At 39.6% G+C, this 18,202-nt stretch overlaps 1 protein-coding gene and 1 long non-coding RNA gene across 4 annotated transcripts; one reads left to right on the forward strand and one right to left on the reverse strand.

The window, feature by feature from the left end:
* The first annotated feature begins 1 nt into the window (after position 1).
* Positions 2-15,186, forward strand: LOC138979632 (nicotinamide riboside kinase 1-like). Of its 3 annotated transcripts, none has more exons than XM_070352362.1 (8): positions 2-353; positions 2,718-2,891; positions 4,148-4,238; positions 4,522-4,585; positions 4,848-4,974; positions 5,907-5,978; positions 13,266-13,369; positions 14,991-15,186. In XM_070352362.1, the coding sequence occupies exons 2-8, from the start codon at positions 2,803-2,805 to the stop codon at positions 15,077-15,079; spliced, it is 636 nt and encodes a 211-aa protein (XP_070208463.1). In that variant the 5' UTR covers positions 2-353; positions 2,718-2,802; the 3' UTR covers positions 15,080-15,186. The 3 variants fall into 3 exon arrangements, with proteins under 3 accessions (XP_070208463.1, XP_070208455.1, XP_070208469.1); XM_070352354.1 differs by having other exon boundaries at positions 3-353; positions 2,706-2,891; XM_070352368.1 differs by lacking the exon at positions 2,718-2,891 and having other exon boundaries at positions 3-353.
* Positions 7,994-11,832, reverse strand: LOC138979656 (uncharacterized). The gene is made up of 2 exons (XR_011460077.1): positions 10,674-11,832; positions 7,994-9,656 (listed from the first exon to the last, which is right to left on the reverse strand). It is a non-coding gene; the product is annotated as an uncharacterized lncRNA (long non-coding RNA).
* Positions 15,187-18,202: the final 3,016 nt, after the last annotated feature.

An 18,202-nucleotide genomic window follows, 5' to 3' on the forward strand; every position in this document is an offset into this window, starting at 1 on the left:
GTCGAAATGGCAGACGACAAACTCAGAGTAGGAGGGGATCAGCGCAGCATTGAACTGGAGAAAATAAACGAAGAAATCAAAAACATTGAACAAGATAGAAAAGAAGAAGGAGCACCTGAAGATACAGCAGAACCCGAACGAAAGCCAACGCAAACTGACCATTTGAACAAAAAATTGCTGTCTTCATTCCTGGACCGGATCAACAGCGGGGACAACTCGGTCTCCTTTGGCTTACAATCACCAGCAGGGCAGGGACAGTGTTCAGAACAACCAGAATCTAATGAGCAAGAGTTTCAGAACTGAGGACAATTGGCTGATTGTGTTGCGAAAATATCCTGATGACCGGATTATCGGTAATCTTGAACTTTAGTGTGTTAAATTCATACTCATAGCTCAGAATCGAGTGACATTCTTTACTAATTTTTGATACAAGTCCCTGTAATCAAGCCAAAGAACATTTGTCGTGAAATTAATTGAGGGATGGAGTACCCTCCAAACTTAAGCATAATTAATTAATTTGGTTGTTTGATCGACGAAAATGCCATGAAAATGGCGTACGTTGTCAACCAAGGGACATCATTTACACGATAGAGTTGCCTCCCCTGTCCGCCCATACGGATCATTCCTTCTTTGACGCATGTAAACGAAATTCATTCAAACAGTTCATCAGAGTTCATTCCGTGACTTCAAAGGGATTTAAAATTACTTGTTATGATTATAAGGCCAAAAAAAAAAATAGGTGTGGTTAAGGTAACATAGCCCAAAAAAATAGGGTAGGTAGGTAGGCAATTACTTTTTTTTTTTTTAAACTTTTTTTTCTAATGTGTACAAATTAAACCTACTTGACAGGGAAATAAGTGTGCGACTCGGGCGCTTTCGCTTTCATTGCGTTTTTTGCACTCGGTTTTTTTTTTTTTTTTTTTTTCTTTTTTGACAAATGTAATAAAAAGTTATAGGATCGGCCCCTAAAAATAGGGTAGATCGGGTTACCGTAACCACACCAATTTTTTTTTAGGCCTAAGTGCAAGTTCTACAAATTTGGAAGCTTAAAGGCACAGTAAGCCTCCCGTAAACCATCACAGAGCTCCACGAGTGTCTACATACAGTACAAGCATACTTCCATTTGAACGCTCACCGAACGGGAACATCCTGGCTGCTTTCTGTCGAGCGTGAGAAATTTTCAAAGAATTTATTTTCGTGGACTTGCTCCTCTACTTCTTCCTCTTCTGCGTTCGTGGGCTGAAACTCCCACGTACACTCGTGTTTTTGCACGAGTGGAATTTTACGTGTATGACCGTTTTTACCTCGCCATTAAGGCAGCCATACGCCGCTTTCGGAGGAAGCATGCTGGGTATTTTCGTGTTTCTATAACCCACCGAACTCTGACATGGATTACAGGATCTTTTCCGTGCGCACTTGGTCTTGTGCTTGCGTGTACACACGAAGGGGGATTTAAGCGGTCCTCTACAACAATGGCGCCTCGTTTTGGTGCTGGACGGCTGTTATGAATATTCAATACCTGAAATCACGCCCGGACAATAAGCCTCCCGTAAACCATCACAGATACTGTCAGGCTTTTAAGTACAAACACCCTTCCATTTGAACGCTCACCAAACGGGAACATCCTAGGTGCCCTACGTAAAGAGCGAGCAATTTTTAAAGAATTAATTTTGCAGATTGTCTCGAACACTTTTTGGACCCATCCTGAACTCAGGTCAAAAATGAGTTACTAACTTACTTCCCTTCGGGTTTCTTTCTATCGATGTAAACTGGCGATAGCCGTGGATCGATGATTATCAGAATGTTTTTGGACCGTGGTGCGTTTTTGCGCTAGACCTAACTTTTAAAATCTAAATAATAAATTGACAGCTTGTTACACAAACATTCTTTAATCATAAAAGAATTCTTGTTTTCATCAAGACAAGATCAGTACAATTCGAAGTGGTGAAAGTTTGAAAAAAGAAAAGCCCGGAAGCAGGGTCACGCAAGGGTTGTAGCAGACGACGGTTTATGCATATCGCCGTTCCTCTCAACAGTCAAAAGCCATCGCTAGAGTTCTTGTGAACCACAGCTGTTTGTTTCGTGCATAAAAACGTGCTATTGTAGATAAGCTCACATCGAGTCGCATTCAAATTACTAACTGACGACTACATTGTGAAAAAGGGAAACTGGATCACACGGGTTCCCGATGGCTCAGGGGTAAGATAAACCACGCAAAAATAAATTCTTTGAAAATTGTTCGCTCTTTACGGAGGGCACCTAGGATGTTCTCAATTGGTGAGTGTTTAAATGAAAGGGACAGATACGCATACGGTCAGGCTTTTACACACAGTACAAACACCCGGGGTGTTTGTACTGTGTGCAAAAGCCTGACCGTATCTGTGATGGTTTACGGGAGGCTTACTGTGCCTTTTAATGCCTCTGAATTACGAGCTATGAATTTAACACAGTAAAGTTCAACATTACCGGATTATCTGTGAAAAAGAATGTTTTGTACAAACGTTGTCGGGGACAGCAGATATCGTACTTACAGTTACTCAATATGAATATTATCTAAGTCAGTAAGTGTTGCCCTTCAAGTGTGACTGTTTCTTGATAAAACCACGCGATAGACTGTTTTGAGTGTTAGGATGCTGCATGCATGTTGATAAGAAAAACTGCTTTGTCAGGGTCTACATATCATGTGTTTTAAATTATGTTCAAAGTCTTTGCAATAGTGGTGGACCAGCCCATTCATAATTACATGTGAACCAACGAACAAGAGAGCTCAGCATTTATCCAGAGAACGTGCCATCGGTTAAAATGGGAGACCAGATGAATGATTTGGAGTCAGAAGACTTCTCTGAAAAAATAAAAGAAGGCACTAACTATCTCATCATTGGAGTAAGTGGGTAAGTGATTAAGAGTCATTATAATTTAGAGTGCTTTGTCACTGAATAATAGACCTTTTCGGTATCTGAGCAGCTCTCGGGAGATCATATAGATATCTGCGAGACATGCTCTTTGTTATGCTTTGAATGTCGCGAGAACTTCAAAACCTCGGCTTTCGCAGCTCGCGGAAAATAGCTGTACCACATGCTTTGCTATACTTTGAAGTTTGCGAGAGCTTGAGAGATCTTGGTATACTGATAGGGTCTATTGCATTATTTGCAATATGAAATGTGTCTGCACTGAATTAAAGGGTTGGTTTATTTCAAAAAACTTATTAACTGACGTTTGAACATAATGCAGCACGGTTTGTCTCCGCTTTATAGTTTAAATAATGCTGTTGGGTTTGATGTTTTTGCTGATGACTCCTCACTTCACTCGCATAGTAAGTGAAACTCCCCTTTTAAGACTTCTTCCGTTTTAAGACCTTGCTTTTTCAGATTTTCTGTTCATAAGCTCTGTAAATTTACCCCCATTTTAAGACTCCTGCCTTTTTAAGACCTGATTTTCTCAAATTCTTAAAGGTCTTAAAAGGGTTCCACTGCAAGTCCCCGAAAGTCTCAGTGAAGTGAACACTTGGTCAAGTTGGTGCGCTGCAAATTCAATGAGTATTATTCATCATTCCAAAATTATGACGGTCTTGAATAGCAGTAAAAAGCTGAAGAGACGATAAACACTATTGTCAATAATAACCAACCATCCAAAATTATTAGCATGGTAATCGCCACCAGGCAGAAACATCAGTTGCAGCCTCTGAAATTGATACTTTCACTTACTTAAGATCCTATTTAGCAAGCCATAGAGCACCGTGTATTGTGGTTAGTGGTGGACAATGAGCTTAAATGGCAGTCACATTTGATCAAAATGGGTACAAAGGTATCCAGACATTTATATAATGTCTTGTCCAAATTAAAGCATTCAATGATTTCATCCATGCTTCATCATTTCCATAAAATGGTTTAGATCGTGGAAATGATGATAGCTACTTCAAGATGGCTGCAATGTTGCCCACACTTAATTCTCTCCATCGCCGCAAGTCAAACATTATTTTCAGTAAAGAATCCTTATCTTCAGAACACAGACTGAAAGCCCTGAACATTCTTCCATGCAAATAGCGTATGATGCAGATACACTTTTGTAAGCTAGGTTTAGTTGTTTGTTAATAGGAAAAGTTGTCAATTTTATTTACACCTTTTTGTTTTATGTCTCATTCACACAGGACAACCAATGCAGGAAAAACCTTGCTCGTGACTAAGTTGAAAAAGATGTTTCCTCAAGCAGAGACCATGTGTCTTGACAAATACTTCCTGGTAAGACCACACTTAACAACTGGTTACTTTATCTGGGTGTGCACTTCTGTCAGTCTGTTTTCCAGTCTATCTGACCGAGTGTTTCACTTTGTTAATTCTATGTTGAAAATGTGTGTGGGTGTGTCTTTCTTTCCTAGTACAATGTATTTGCAACAGCAATGTAAAGAGCAAGGAGAACATGTTGTTTTTTTGTTTTATTTTCTTCCTTTCTCTTTTGTTGTTGGTCAGTGTTTACATGCTGTAAAATAAGATGTATACATTTATGTTGTGTATTGCTTTTCAGGAGCCTGATGATGAAAGTCTTAAGCCATTCATCGTGCCTGAAGTCGACCATGTCAACTGGGAACGTAAGCTTGTTCAGTTTCATAGTTTGGAATTACTAATGAAGTTTTCAGAACCATATTTTGAAGATATGTTTTCTTTTATAATATTTACTTAATGATATATCAAACTTTCACTCATAAAATTGTAAGTCATTTAAAAAAAAATAATAAAAAATAAGCATGTTCAAAGCAGTGTACATTGCCAAGGAAATGTGGTTTTATATCAAGACATGACTGCAGGTTACTTCACAGAGCTTACCCTTAACTTATCAAAATGTGTGTACAGAATTTGGCGCCCTTGACATGGATCGCATGCTGCAAGATGTGGACAAATGGAGGGCAGGCTATTCCGATCATGGGCCTGGTCCCATGCCCATCCTCATCATTGAAGGCTTCCTCGTCCTCAATCACAGGTAGGTTTCAGTCAGTGTTACATATTCTCTGCCCCTACCCCCCAATTTTTAATTCCTTTTTCCTTCCTCTTGAAAACTTTGTTGTACTGTGTGCCTCTCTTTTTACACACATTTTCAGTGTTGTTCCCAATCTTCAGAGGACAATAGATCACTTGGATCTGGATTAAAAATATGTATAGGTCCAAATGTCTCCAAGAAAAATGTTCTGCCAGAAGACAACTTGAATTACTTTAGATATTTTTTTGTTATCATGGGTTTTATGAATTTTCTTCTCTTATTCTTTTATAATTATTAATTAATGACCTATATGTGCTGATGACCAATTTAATTTCCTTTGTTGGATCAATAAAATGTTATGAGTTATGAGTTATGAGTTATGAATATCTAAAAACATTTGGACATTCTTCTTCTTCTTCGTTCATGGGCTGAAATTCCCACGTTCACTCATGTTTTTGCATGATTGGGGTTTTACGTGTATGACTGTTTTTACCCTGCCACCCGCCAATTTCGGGGGAGTTTTCGGATGTTCAACTGGCAGAGGGTCAAACCTATGCATCAAATCTAAACAGTGTATATCATTCATTCATTGACAGAGCCCTGAGAGCAACACTGCGCCTGGCTACCCCCTCCAGCCTAGTGGTTGAATGTTGTATGTGAATCAATGTTGAATGTGATAAAAGTCAAGTGAGATTAAGATTGTGTGTGTGTGTGGGGGGGGGGGGGGATTTGATTGTATGTTTAATATTAATAATAATAATTGGTTGTGTAGTGCGAACCACAAAATCCGCTCGTTATATCTCCTAGCAATCACAATACAACGTTTTTAACCAATAATGTTTGCATATTTGATATGAATGTATCAGTGCATGTTTGGCAAAATGTCTCATCGGCAACCGCAATGATTGATATAAATGTTGATGTTATTCTTTCAGTGTGCTGACAGAATACTTTCACAAGAAGTACTTCCTGACCATCGACAAAGAAACATGCATCGAAAGGCGAAAGTAAGTACTTTTTGTTAGCTATCACGAAAATGCATGCGGAAAAATCTTCTTTCATCAAAGCAAATTTCTGTTAGATTGATTAAAACCCCATCTTTATTTAGAGTACAAAGCCAAACGAAACCAGCCGTTTAACTTATCCACACACACAAAAAGATTTCAATGGGTCCAAATCAAATTATGTTGTTAACCTGGAAGGCCTTGTGTATCCCACATTATAGAACAGCATGGGAGCGTGAGTGTGTGTGCTCGCTGAAGTTTTTGTATCCATGAATTTGAATATAAACTGGAGGTTGAATACTTCAGGATAGTGATCTTGGTCTGTACATTGTGTTGCAACTTTGCTGCATTTTAGATGTTGGGTTACAAAAGAGCTTTAGTGAATATGCAATTCACTGTAAAGTTGATACATGCTTCATCTTGCATAATGTGATATACGAAGGCTGTTCCATAATTATTTAGAATCTCAGAAACGGAAACACATACCAACAATCTAACCAGGCTATTTTCTAGACCAATCCTTCCCCAGCCGACACCCAACTGGCCATCCTCTCAAACGTTCTCATTCTGGCCTGGGACCACGTGACATCGGCTATACCTGTTATGGCCCTCGTGAAGGCTCGGACAGAGTCTTTAGGGGTCTCTACCCATGTTTCCGCGGCTATTTCTTGAAATCCGAGAACAGGCTGAACTAGCATGGGGAGATGTGAAGAAAATAGGGTGGATGCAACCAGCAGCAGCGCTCCCTTTGGTGCCAAGGAATCTGTTGTCGCAAAGGCAGTATAGACAGGTGCGTTGTCATGTTACAGCATAAGCCCTCGAATACCGGACGGTGTTTGTGCCAAGCCTCGAATATTTTCAATCATTAGTGGTGGACACAACAGTCAGACGTGACTATATGCCTGTCCTCAAGAGTTACAGTGTTTAAATGCCTTGATCTAGCGACGAAAGATGCAAACAAATTTTAGGGATTCTTGTTTTTTTAACTTGGCAGGGGTTGGGTCACTTGGTTAAACACCCGAACAGACGACAGTTGTTTGGTTTCAGAGTGGAGCTAATTAATCCAGGTTTTGTCATCACTGACGATATTCCATGTTGATTTTGACAAGCCATTGCTGATTTTTTCAAGTATTGTCAGGCAACACTCTGCCCTACTACCCCTCTTCTTCCCGTCACTGGGTTCATATGCAGACCTGTTTACCCCCATAAGTGTTTTGGAGTAATGCTTAGCCCCAAAAATAGTAATCCTGGCACAAAAATAGTAATCATCCAGCATTCGTCGCCAATTACAACGCACATGACAACTGTGTCTGCGAAACGCAATCATGCACATATATCCATCATTCACACATCAGTCAGTTTTTGTAGTCATCATAATTTCAAAGAAGATCACATCAAAAGCACATGCATCACTGATTCTTTTTCTTTTGCTCGTAGTAGGCCTTTTTCAGTGTGTCAAGCGCTTCTCTACTGTACTTGCGCTTGCCGAATGAGTGAGGGCGAGACTTCACCACTAGAATAAGGCTCTCCAGCGTCTCATGAGACAGACATGATCTCTGGTCTGTCTTGTGCTTTTTCAGCCCATTTTGCCATTGAAAAAAACAATGCCTAACATGTGAATAGATAAAAAAAAAAAAAAATTTTTTTTTTTTTTTTTTTAACATTTTTTTATTATGAAAATCGTAGTCTTGACACGGATAACGGAATGGCGTATTTTTTTCAGAAAATCGTAATAAATTACGCCAAAATCGTAAGGGTAAACAGGTCTGCATATGGTCAAAGAAACTACAATGGGAAGAAGGATAACTTCCTCATTGGGCATGCTTAGAAATGAGAATGGCTAAATACGAGTTATTCCCCTTTTCTACATGCTGATCAGGCTGTCTCCTGCTTTGTCATGACTAGTACAGTCGATCTTTCTCATGCTGTGACTTGCTTTATTTTCACATTTTCGGTATTTAAAACAGCAAACACACACACACACACACACACACACACATACACTGAAGAAGTTTCCATTCTGATTCGGTTATTTTATTTGGTGCTATATGTTTGCTTCACATTGTTTCTTCTTTTACATTGCTTTGGATATCCCAATTCGCTAAACACATCCATAATGCATGCATGGCTCATTCGAAAGAGGGCAACTGAACAACTGATGCCCAATAGCAATAAATACTGAACAACTGAACAATAAATAGCAATAAATGATGACAGTGCCAAGTTTTTAAGTACAAAGTGAAATCATGTGACTGGACAAAGGCACAATTACAAAATACAAATAAAAAAATCGAGGCCCATTTTAATTAAGTTCTCAGCTCATGGGGAAGCATAAGGTGACCCTAGAAACCGAAATTAGGAGACCTCCCGCCCCCAGGGCAGACTACAAAAAAAAAGGGGGGGGGGGGGGGGGGCTAATTTGTGAAAAAGTATAAAAGGAATCAAAAACTGTATACATGTATTTAGTTAATACCCCAAAAATTGTATAGTATATACAATGTCAGACCCTAAAGAAAGTTTGTTAGTCATTGCTTAGGCAAAAAAGCAAAATAGTCTGTTTACGGTATCCCGACCAACCCTATTTTTTCCCCGCCAACCCTAGACTTTTTTTTTTGGCATTTGGAGAAAAAGAAAGAAAAAAAATCAATTTTGTTCCTGTTTTTTTGCAAAATAATTTAAAAAGATGGTTATAAAAAAAAATTAAGAAAAGCCGACCTACCGACCCTCTTTTTGTGTGCCTATGTTACTGTGAACAGACTAAAAGGTACATGTATCACAAACAACACACCAGGGATGCTACTCCCCCCTTAAAAATAGCCATGAGTCATAGGTGTGACGTTTGAATCTTTTAGGTAAATAAAACCATAGGCAATTGATCGGAAATATCAGTAAAAATCTTGTATATACTATACAATTTTTGGGGTATTAACAAAATACATGTATACAGTTTTTGTAAACAAGTTTATTATTTGTTTGCTTGGACCAATCCTCTTGCCGAAGAGTTTTACAATAAAAATTGATTTTACGTCAAAAATATCACAGGAATATCGAATGTTGAGGTAAGGCTGGGATAGCCAAGTTCAAGAATAACGGAAGGTGACTTGAATCTTTTTGAAAATGTATAAAAATATAGATGGTAGGCAATTCAAAATTAAAAAAAGGACTCTCGGAGCATGGACTTAATGAGTCAAAAATTAAAGAAGGCTCTATGAGCCGAAGTACATGTTTTGTCTATTGTCTTTTTTTATTTTGAATTCCCTACCATCTGTATTTTGATACAATTTTGGACCCTCTTTGTACGGAGAGAGTTGGCAATTGTTAATCACATTCTCTCATCTCATTGACTCTCCTTCGGCTCCTTGGTAACATGCGTTCCCGTCTCTGCCAGGATTGGACACAGCAGCAGATAAACGGTAAATATGTAACAGGCATAAATGGCAAAATAGCTCGCCTCGCCTGATAATATATGAGACAACTGTTCTATTACAAAGTCTTTCTTGGGAGGCTTGGCTAATTTACTCGCTCGTTTTACACGGGGTTCCATCGTTTTCTTTTCTAATCGGAAAACCTTGCTCCTCAGTTTGTTGACCTTCTGCCGAAGTTCCGCTTCACGAGGGGATGGGGAGGATGACGACTTTGATGCTTTACATCCTATGTCCTCCAGGATCGCCTGAATGTCATCTAAAAAAGAAAACACACACACAAAACACACATAAAATAACATAACCATAACAAGTTACAACCTGGAAGAAATTAAAACACGTGTAATTAAATCACAAAATGAAAATAAACAATAGCGTAGGAAGGCAGGCCAGAAATGAAGTGTATTAGCAACTATGGATACGATGTGGAACAATGATGGAATTGACCTTGTTTGGTACTGAATGGGTGAGGCCATTAGAACTGTACCCACGGAATACGCGCTATATAAGCTTCATATTGATTGATTGATTGATTGATTAGGACAACAGTATCAGGTAAACTCCTCACACACCATGCCTCTTTCTTTCTTTCTTTATTTGGTGTTTAACGTCGTTTTCAACCACGAAGCTTATATCGCGACGGGGAATGGGGGGGGGGGGGGGGGGGGAGATGGGAATAGAGCCACTTAATTGTTTCTTGTTACACCATGCCTCTAACAGGATATGTTTCCCATCTTTACGTGTGGGAACTACAGGTACAATTTCATCCATCCATGCATCTGCCCTATACAGCTTCTTCTTCTTCTTCTTCTTCTGCGTTCGTGGGCTGAAACTCCCACGTGCACTCATTTTTTTTGCACAAGTGGAATTTTACGTGTATGACCGTTTTTACCCCGCCATTTAGGCAGCCATACGCCGCTTTCGGAGGAAGCATGCGGGGTATTTTTGTGTTTCTAAAACCCACCGAACTCTGACATGGATTACAGGATCTTTTTCGTGCGTACTTGGTCTTGTGCTTGCGTGTACACATGAAGGGGGATAAGTCACTAGCAGGTCTGCACATAAGTTGACCTGGGAGATCGGAAACATCTCCGCACTTAACCCACCAGGCGGCCGCGACCGGGATTCGAACCCTCGACCTTCCGAGTTAATAGACCGACGTCTTACCACCCCGCCACAGCGCCCGTCACCCTATACAGCAATTATCAACTATGTAATGGATGGGTTTAAACATTTTTTGATGTCAGGGTGTTCTACATGGTTAAAAATCTCTTACCTGGTTGAACAATTTGTGCATCAGGCGACAGGTCGGTGCTGGCTTCATTTGTAGCTACCCTTTGCGATGGTGGCTTCCTCCCACTAGCAACCTGCAAATGCACAGCTCTTTAACTGACAAACTCACAACCAACACCCAGTCACAATGAAACAATTCTCCCAATTTCATGGCATTGGTCTTAGGCCACACAAAAAAGTGTATGTTTCTGGTAAGGCAAAACAAAAAATAATCTGTTTACGGTATCCGGACCGACCCTATTTTTTTCCCACCGGCCCTAGACTTTTTGGGGGCATTAAAAAATAAAATTAAAATATTCAGATGGCTAAAATACAAAAATAAAAAGCCGACCTACCGACGCTATTTTTGGGGGGCCTATGTTACCTTAAACAGACTTTTTTGTGGCCTAACATGACTAAAGGTGCAGATTTTTTTTCTAAACTTTTTTTTTTAAACCATCTTTTTAACTTATTTTGTTGAAAAACAGGAAAACAATTGATTTTCGAATACCCCTTTTATTTTTGAAAATGCAAAAAAAAAAGTCTAGGGTCGTCGGGAAAACATAGGTAGGGTCAGGTGACCAGAAACATACAACTTTTTTGTTGTTGACGCCGACGCTATACTTTTTTTTTGCCATTTGGGGCTGTTTTTTTGCAAAATAAGTTCATCATATCATCATAATCAAGACGTCGATCCAAAATAAGTAACTTTTTTTTGTTGGCCTTATAATTTTTTTGCGCTAAATGCAAACAGGCATTATTTGATGGGAACAATGCTGTTTTTTTCAATTCTTATCTGCCTCAAACTTGTCATTACTCAACCTGCATTTAATAGTGTGCTTCTTTGGTTTGCAAAAACCTAAAACCAATAAATAAATAACCTTCGGTGGTGGATTGGGCACTGCAAACAATGTCGGGACAGCATTCCACACAAGTGATCCTCTCTGCAGGATTGTTTTACTGGTTGGCCTCAAAGTGATCACTGAGTACAAAGCTTGAGACCTTGAACATCAGCTGGCTGCAGCTTTTCAAAGTCCTCTCGCTTGTGAATTGCATCCATATTCTGCACCTAGTTTGACAATAAAAACAACAATGTTATTGTTAAACTAAGCAAAAAGGAAAGACAAAAAAAGCTAAATCAGATCTTCAGTCTAAATCTAACGCTCTGCCTGAACGCAAAACGGATGAGTGATGTACTTTTGTACTGTAGTTTTCCCGTAAGCAAGGTTTGATAAAGTATTCGGCAAATATGCCCACGGGTTGTTTTGTACTGACTGCTGACTCACACTCGATCACAGTTGAGTACTCGCTGACGCTGTAGTCTACTGAGTGAGTTGACTCGAGCCATTGCATTCTCATTCTGAAGAAGGTAAACCTGATGAAATAATCACTGCACAACCCACCTTTTTTCTTCTTTAGGGAACTTGTGGAAAGTGTTCCCGAAGCAGCTCTGTTTGTAACGGGCGTTCTTGCAACAAAAAGCCGAGCACAATTTACCACCACCTCGCACGCGATGGGTACCTACGCGATCCGCCATTTTGTTTTCGCCGCCAGCATGTAACTAGGGACGATAACCCACAAACACTTTTTCGCATTTTCTTCGCAAGTTCCACGTCTTCCTCATGTACAGTGTTTGATATGGTACCCAAACGGCAAATCGCTTTGGGCCATTAGATTAATATTTGTGTTTTTTGTTTGTTTGTTTGTTTGTTCGTTCATGGGCTGAAACTCCCACGGCTTTTACGTGTATGACCGTTTTTACCCCGCCATTTAGGCAGCCATACGCTGCTTTCGGGGGAGCATGCTGGGTATTTTCGTGTTTCTATAACCCACCGAACTCTAACATGGATTACAGGATCTTTTTCGTGCGCACTTGGTCTTGTGCTTGCGTGTACACACGGGAATGTTCGGACACCGAGGAGAGTCTGCACACAAAGTTGACTCTGAGAAATAAATCTCTCGCCGAACGTGGGGACGAACTCACGCTGACAGCGGCCAACTGGATACAAATCCAGCGCGCTACCGACTGAGCTACATCCCTGCCGATATTTGTGTAAGATCTTTTTAAATGCAGAGCTTTTAATGCCAAGGGCATATTTCATCTCCCTGATTATAATTAAGTGATCTTCTCTCATTATCTGTTCAACAGCGCCAATGTTTTGGAGGATAACGAATGAAATGAGTAGACCAGGGTGGGTATAATTTTCGAGGCTCCGTCTACCCGGTTTGAAATTGCTGTACCCGTTTTACACTACGGCTCTACAAAGAGCGTTCATCCTAAAGCATTTCATCACACTTTCATGCAGATCGGCCTCTTTTAACCCTTATTTTGTAGTTATTGTAAGTTATGGCTCCGAAATCGCGAATTAGAGCTTCATGACGCAATCTCATACATTGCGCGGTGAGTATCTTCCCGAGTCGACCATATGAAAACGACATAACTCTGGAACTTCATTGTTTGTGTCAAGCCTCACGATAGTCTATTATTTGACCGCATGGTTTTGTATTTAACGCCATATTGCCAGGAGCCTGGATTCAAAATAATAATGGAACAGCCCTCGTATACTGGAATCATGTGAGTTTTCTGTCGGACTAGGCATCGATGCTACAACCCACCAGACAAGCCTGGCTACTTCGAGAAGGTGGTGTGGCCCATGTATCTCAAGAACAGAAAGGAGATGGAAGCCCAGACAGATATTGGTAAGCAACGCAATTTTGATGAACACGTGTACCCACGGCTGTTCCCAGGGCGTGATGTCTTTTCACTTTAGCTGCATGCAGGCTAAGCTATTTTTTAGCACCCATTCTTTCAGAACAGAGATACCACAATAACAGCTGGAGTTGCAGGCTAGCTCAGAGCCAGCTGCTAGTAAGTTTCCTCTCCTGGTATAGCATGGAAGCATTAGTACATAACAGCAAAGTGCACTTAACCACGTAATGTGCACCTAGCCAAATCATTCCCTCTGTCTTGGCTATTTTAAACTCGCCCCTTCCCCAAGTAAAAGGAAAACCAGGAACAGCCATGGCAATGGTAATTGGTAGAGATGATTGATCAGTTCAAGTTTAGCTTACATGCTCAACCGTACATGCATATTCATTCATTCTATTACCATTGATTTTTCTGACATTCGTGAGCTTTGATACATTTTGATGAATGCAGGAAAGCTCTGCAAAGGCTGAGCTTACAAACTCATCTCACATTAGTGGGCAGTGCTATTTTTTCATTGAATGCAGTACACCTGATCTATGTGAAGGCCGATGAAACTGACCATTTCAAGCTTACATGCTCACTTTCACACCTGTGAAAAGTGATTCTCTTCCATTGAATGCAGGAGTCTTTTACAAAGGTAGACATAGCTGATCACTGCAAGCCTAGCTAGTTGCACACATGTTCTTGTCATCCGAGTCATCTCGATTCTAGTAAACATGCACACACTCAGCATGTAACCACCTGTTATACCATATTGTAATTCAATCAAGTTGGCGTTTTAATGAAACAGATCCTGTGATTGGTCAGAATGCCCCCACTCATTAAAAATTACCGGTCATTAATTGTCGATAACCACTCGCTAAAAAAGCCATTAACCACCTGCTGGCGAGGCGCATTGATACAACCTCAACTAGTCTCGGTTAGCTTTGAGGGTCATTTTACAAGTAGGAAATATGAAGGCCAACGAAATACCGAGACCATAAGGTATGCGAAGTGATGACGTCGAATACGTGACGTAAATTGATGCATGAGTTCTTCCGGACTACGTCAGTCAATTCCAAAGATCGCTTTTGTGATGAAAAGAATTTGTTTTAGAGTTTGCTGTCCAGAAACCCGTCAAAAAAGAAGGGAAAATGTATGTGAAAGAAAACAAAACAGGAGCAGAGTGATAAGATAGGAATACAGAGACATATTTCTTGGGACTTGACCCTTGCAGGTAGGTGGACTGAAAGTAGTGTGTGAACAGAACAGAACCAATTCTGTCTGTTTATCATCGCATGAAAGCAGGAAAGAGATCGTCGTCAGATTGAATTACAATAACATTAACATGCTTCCATTTGAAACTTCTCGGTCTTCATCGTGGATTGACGCCCTCCCAAAGTCTAATTGAAGCCCTCCGTCGCTTCGCTCCGTCGGGCTTCAATTAGCTTTGGTCGGGCGTCAATCCCCGATGACGACCTCGAAGTTTCAAATGGAAGCATGTTAATGTGTAATTGACACATGATGGGTCAATAACTAACAATACAAACCAAATTTTAACACTTGTTTGATAAATGATATGATTTTGAATACACCCAAAGCATCATGCTGTTCATGTATTGCATGTTTCAGTGTATCTGGACGGGACAGAAGACCAGGACAAAGTGTTTCTACAAATTGCAGCAGATATCAAACAACTTATTGATACACACAGCTCTTGATGAGAATAAAAAAGATTCACAATTTTTTCATTCAGAATCAGAAAACAACCATTTCTTCTTTTCCATGAACAGTTTAATGTAAAAATAAATGCTTCAAACAAACAATCTGTAACAAAGCAGCTTTTGGGGGCGTATAGTGTGTTTGTGTGTGTGTATGTTTGAACAAGGCTTTTCTTTCGATCTTCATAATTTCTTTTGAAAAAAGTGAAAATTGTGTGTGAAAATCAAGACATTTTCTCATGCTTCATGTTTTCTTTGTAAGCTAGATACATGTTATCTGGCAGAGATGAGCAATACTTGACCCACGGACCACATGCAAAATCTGAGCTGGAAATTTCTATCCTTTTATATTTTACTTTGTACTCAATAAACACTTTCTTTTTAAATAACTGAATGTATGCCTTGCATGACTGTACATGATTTTTGAGTATCAATACAGTGGTACCTCTGTTTTATGACCTAAAATCAGAAACAAATATTGATTTAAAGAGAAAAAGTCCTAAGATAGTGGTAAATTTAGTGACACTATAAAGAAAATGTCTGAGAACATGAGGCTTTACAATAGAGGGAGTCTGATAATGAAGGGTCTTCAAACAGAAGCTCTGCTGTACGTGCTCTGAGGAATGCACATCATGTCATTTGATCAACACTCATAACATTTGTACTCAACACACCAATTCAAAGCAATGCATTAAAATCAGCACCAACACGAACAGCTAAAGCAAGTCATTAAAAACATTTGAGCAAACCACACACAAAACAGTCCACTAGCAAGCTCTGTGCGAACATTCGTAAGTGAATAGGCAGTACTTGAACAACACGTAAAAAGCTGTGTTAATATTCAGTTTTATTTTGGACTACACAGTCCAGATATGTGATTCGGAACAATATTTTATTGGCTCTTTTGGAGTTAAGGTCATATGTGACCCACACCATTGGGATGGTGAATTTCACTTCAAATGACAATTTTTTATATGTCTGTTGTATCAATATAACCACTTCCATTAAAATGGTTTAGACAGTACACTCTTTCACAACGAAAATTCCAGTTTCAAAAAATATAATTTTATTTGAAACAATTGGTTATGCAGTACTTCATTGAACCAGGAGATGTGGTGAAGCGCAGTTACAAAACTAATTTGTCATGGTTGTTGCTTGGCTTTTCTTTTTTATTTTGATGTTAAATAAACTTTAGATGTAACAGTATGTGAACTTTAGATGTAAGGACATTCTGATTCATCAAACAATAAAGGATAGTCAATACTTTCAATGGCCTTCCTTTTATTTTGATGGCAAGTGAAAGGCCATGATGTAGATTTTCAGCAAAAAGTTGACTTATGACCAAATGAAAATGAAGAAAATAAGTTTCAGAATTTCAGAAAAGTATGATTTTTCAACAACAAAATTATACATGTACACACACATGCCCAGGAGAGATTTTGTAAGTTTTATTCGTACACTCCTGCCGCATGTTGCCCTATGTCTCTCCCAGTAAATGAAACTGTCCAACATCTACGTAGATCAATCTGTTAGCTTTGACCTGCCAATCTCGGCAAACATTCAAGAACAAACCTCAACATAACAAAATTATGTAATAAAAATTATGGCAAATATATAATCTGCCATTTCATGTCTCATTAAGAAGACATCATAATCTATACAACCCTGCGTATTGGCGTCATAAAAACAGGTGAGATCCAATTTTGAGCCTTTTGAAGGACAAAAGGGAAAGGGACGATTTGCATGGGACTGGGGGCATCAGAACTTTTTTTTGTAACATCAGTATGATAAAATGGCACTTTGGAAACAAAATACATTGATAACTCGTGTACCGTTTTGCAGGGCCAAAATTCAGTACAAAAACCGAAGTAGCAAGACGCAGCAACACACATGTATACAAACATGAAAATGCGTAATACTGAAGTGAATCAAAAAGATAAAACATGCACAGATATATAACAATGAACAAGGAAAGTAAACAAACAACTGAAACTCCATAACTCCTATACACATTTTGTTTGTTTGTTTGTTAAACTAAAGCCTTTGTTACACCACACAACATGATTAAATGTAACTAGTTGTACACAACACTGCATCTTACAGTCGTTCAGCTCACACCTCTTAGTACATTGCATGCAGCATGAAACAAGCTACATTTGCTAATTCAGCCTCAACACGCAAACTGATGAGTTCTATTCTTCACACGTGTCAAATGTCCAAATAAGAATGTGAATCACTTTATCAGGGTAGCTGTGCATGATGCTTAATGCTCCTGCATAACTATGGCATCCAAAATGGTTGCACACAACTGTGCTACAGTTTTGTACGGCTAGTATCATGCAGCAACACTGCGTGGTGTAACTAAACTATTCATAAACCATGCCTACGGTGACTCTTTCATCTGTTCAGTTCCTGCTAGTCTAGATCCTATATCAGTCTCAGCTTGGTTCATAGCATCAACATAGTCTCTTTAGGGTTTTGATTAAAAAGACTGAACCTCTGACACCTGCATCTGCTAAATCATCTACATACATGTAATGATTTATATATTATATACAGTAGTACCTGCCATATCCGGTCACCCATTAGTCATTGCAAAGGTGACCGCAAATATCAGGTGGCCGTTCATTACAGGCCCCCTCCTCCTCCAAAAAAACCCAAAAAACACGATCAAGTTTTCATGAAGAAAAGAAAGCGATCATCCACGAGCCGCCGATTCATTGTCTCTGTTAGTTTTGCTTTCGTTTATACATCTTAATTATTTGCGTGTTTAACTCGATCGTCCTGGCTAAGCTATTGTTTCGTATGTTTCTATGTGTGTTGTTTGGATTATTATATATGTATTTGAGTGTCAGATAAACAAGTGTTTCAAACTCACATCAGCTGTGATCGATCCGGAAGTGACTGCCGTAAATGTACATGTATGCGCATGTCTGTATTTACAGTTTGCGCATGCGTAAGTATTCATGTCGTCTGCTCGTGCTGTGCCGTCTGTGCACACAACACACACACACACACACACCACAGGCGCTCGCCCGCGAAAGTGACAAGTGGCCGTTAAGTGGCCGCTCCTGTCGAGTAAGAGGGGCACCTTAGGGCAAAAATCAGTGACCGTTGACCGCG

The sequence above is a fragment of the Littorina saxatilis genome, linkage group LG1 (assembly GCF_037325665.1).
Source record: "Littorina saxatilis isolate snail1 linkage group LG1, US_GU_Lsax_2.0, whole genome shotgun sequence".
Lineage (NCBI taxonomy): Eukaryota > Metazoa > Mollusca > Gastropoda > Littorinimorpha > Littorinidae > Littorina > Littorina saxatilis.

Bases quoted from the DNA above. Each gene is read 5' to 3' on its own strand.
- LOC138979632 (XM_070352362.1), top strand. From the start codon at position 2,803: ATGGGAGACCAGATGAATGATTTGGAGTCAGAAGACTTCTCTGAAAAA. The intron at 2,892-4,147 runs GTAAGTGATTAA...TCATTCACACAG, and splicing joins CTCATCATTGGAGTAAGTGG to GACAACCAATGCAGGAAAAA. The intron at 4,239-4,521 runs GTAAGACCACAC...ATTGCTTTTCAG, and splicing joins GTCTTGACAAATACTTCCTG to GAGCCTGATGATGAAAGTCT.